General features: G+C 36.8%; 1 protein-coding gene across 1 annotated transcript in view; it reads right to left on the reverse strand.

Annotated features, from left to right (window-relative positions):
• Positions 1-17: 17 nt before the first annotated feature.
• dhrs4 (dehydrogenase/reductase (SDR family) member 4) overlaps positions 18-1,057 on the reverse strand; it is a 7,626-nt gene continuing 6,586 nt past the window's right edge. The window contains exons 8-9 of the mRNA XM_014021055.1: positions 322-377; positions 18-230 (exon numbers count right to left, since the gene is read on the reverse strand). Of these exons, the coding sequence (XP_013876509.1) occupies positions 116-230; positions 322-377 (171 nt within the window). The 3' untranslated portion in view covers positions 18-115. The remainder of the gene's footprint in view (positions 231-321; positions 378-1,057) is intronic.

Below are 1,057 nucleotides of genomic sequence, written 5' to 3' on the forward strand. Positions count from 1 at the left end.
TTTCATGTCATTAGCACCTCTAGTAATATATTTACTGAGAAATGTTGACGTGTTCAATATTTATTTTACCCACTGTAAAATGATCCAACACAAACAGAATTATTCCTGTGACGGTTCAGAGGCGACAGGTCAACCCTCCGGTCACCGTGATGGTCTCTCCGGTGATGTAGGAGGCCTCCTCCGAGCACAGAAAGGCAACCACTCCTCCGACATCCTCGGGCTCTCCGATCCTGAAGGAACACAGACGTACAGAGGAAAAGGAACTTATTTACATTCTGGAGAACAAAAAACATTTCATTAAAAGCTTTTTTTTAACGTCACCTTTTAATGCTGAGCTTCTTTTTTAACTCGCTCATGGCGTCKTCATTTTGCCATAACTGTAACACAAAACGCATCACATTGTACATTGTAGAAGCTCTTTGAACATCCTCATTTTGAAGAAATGATTTGTTTCTGACCAGACTGTTGAGCTAACAACCATCCAAACAGGATCAAGACTAACACAGACAACTGTTGCCTTAAAAAAACAAACATAACAAAGCCTGTTTTATAAAACATTTCAATCAATGTCAATTTTACTTTATACAGAAAGTTAAACATCCATCTGTGAAACTATTCTGTAGATTTCTGACTTTGTTTTGTCTCGTTATTAAATACACCTASCAAACACAGCAGTGATGTTAGTTCACAGTGAGGCTGTGTGTAACTCAGTGCACTGTGGGGTCTCACAGGTTAAAATCTTGTTTGTTTGTTTTTTCTGACTCTAAGCTCTATAGCAGGTTTTGTGCTATTTCAACAAGTTATATATCAAAATGTTCAGGTTCTTCGGGACATCCCTGCTATGACTTTTGTAATTTCAGCAATTTATACTTTTTGAGATAYTGAGCTTTTTCTGACGTTTTTTTCCTCATTTACCGTGACTAGATTTGTCGTCAACATCCTCAAAACCTTTTAAAATGTTTATAAATCTGTACCGCACTTTTCACCTTTTGTTCTGGTTCAGTTTTCTTTTTGACTTTTTATAACCAATTTCAGATTCCATCGACTTCTATTATTT

Source organism: Austrofundulus limnaeus, unplaced genomic scaffold (assembly GCF_001266775.1).
Source record: "Austrofundulus limnaeus strain Quisiro unplaced genomic scaffold, Austrofundulus_limnaeus-1.0 Scaffold276, whole genome shotgun sequence".
NCBI classification, from domain to species: domain Eukaryota; kingdom Metazoa; phylum Chordata; class Actinopteri; order Cyprinodontiformes; family Rivulidae; genus Austrofundulus; species Austrofundulus limnaeus.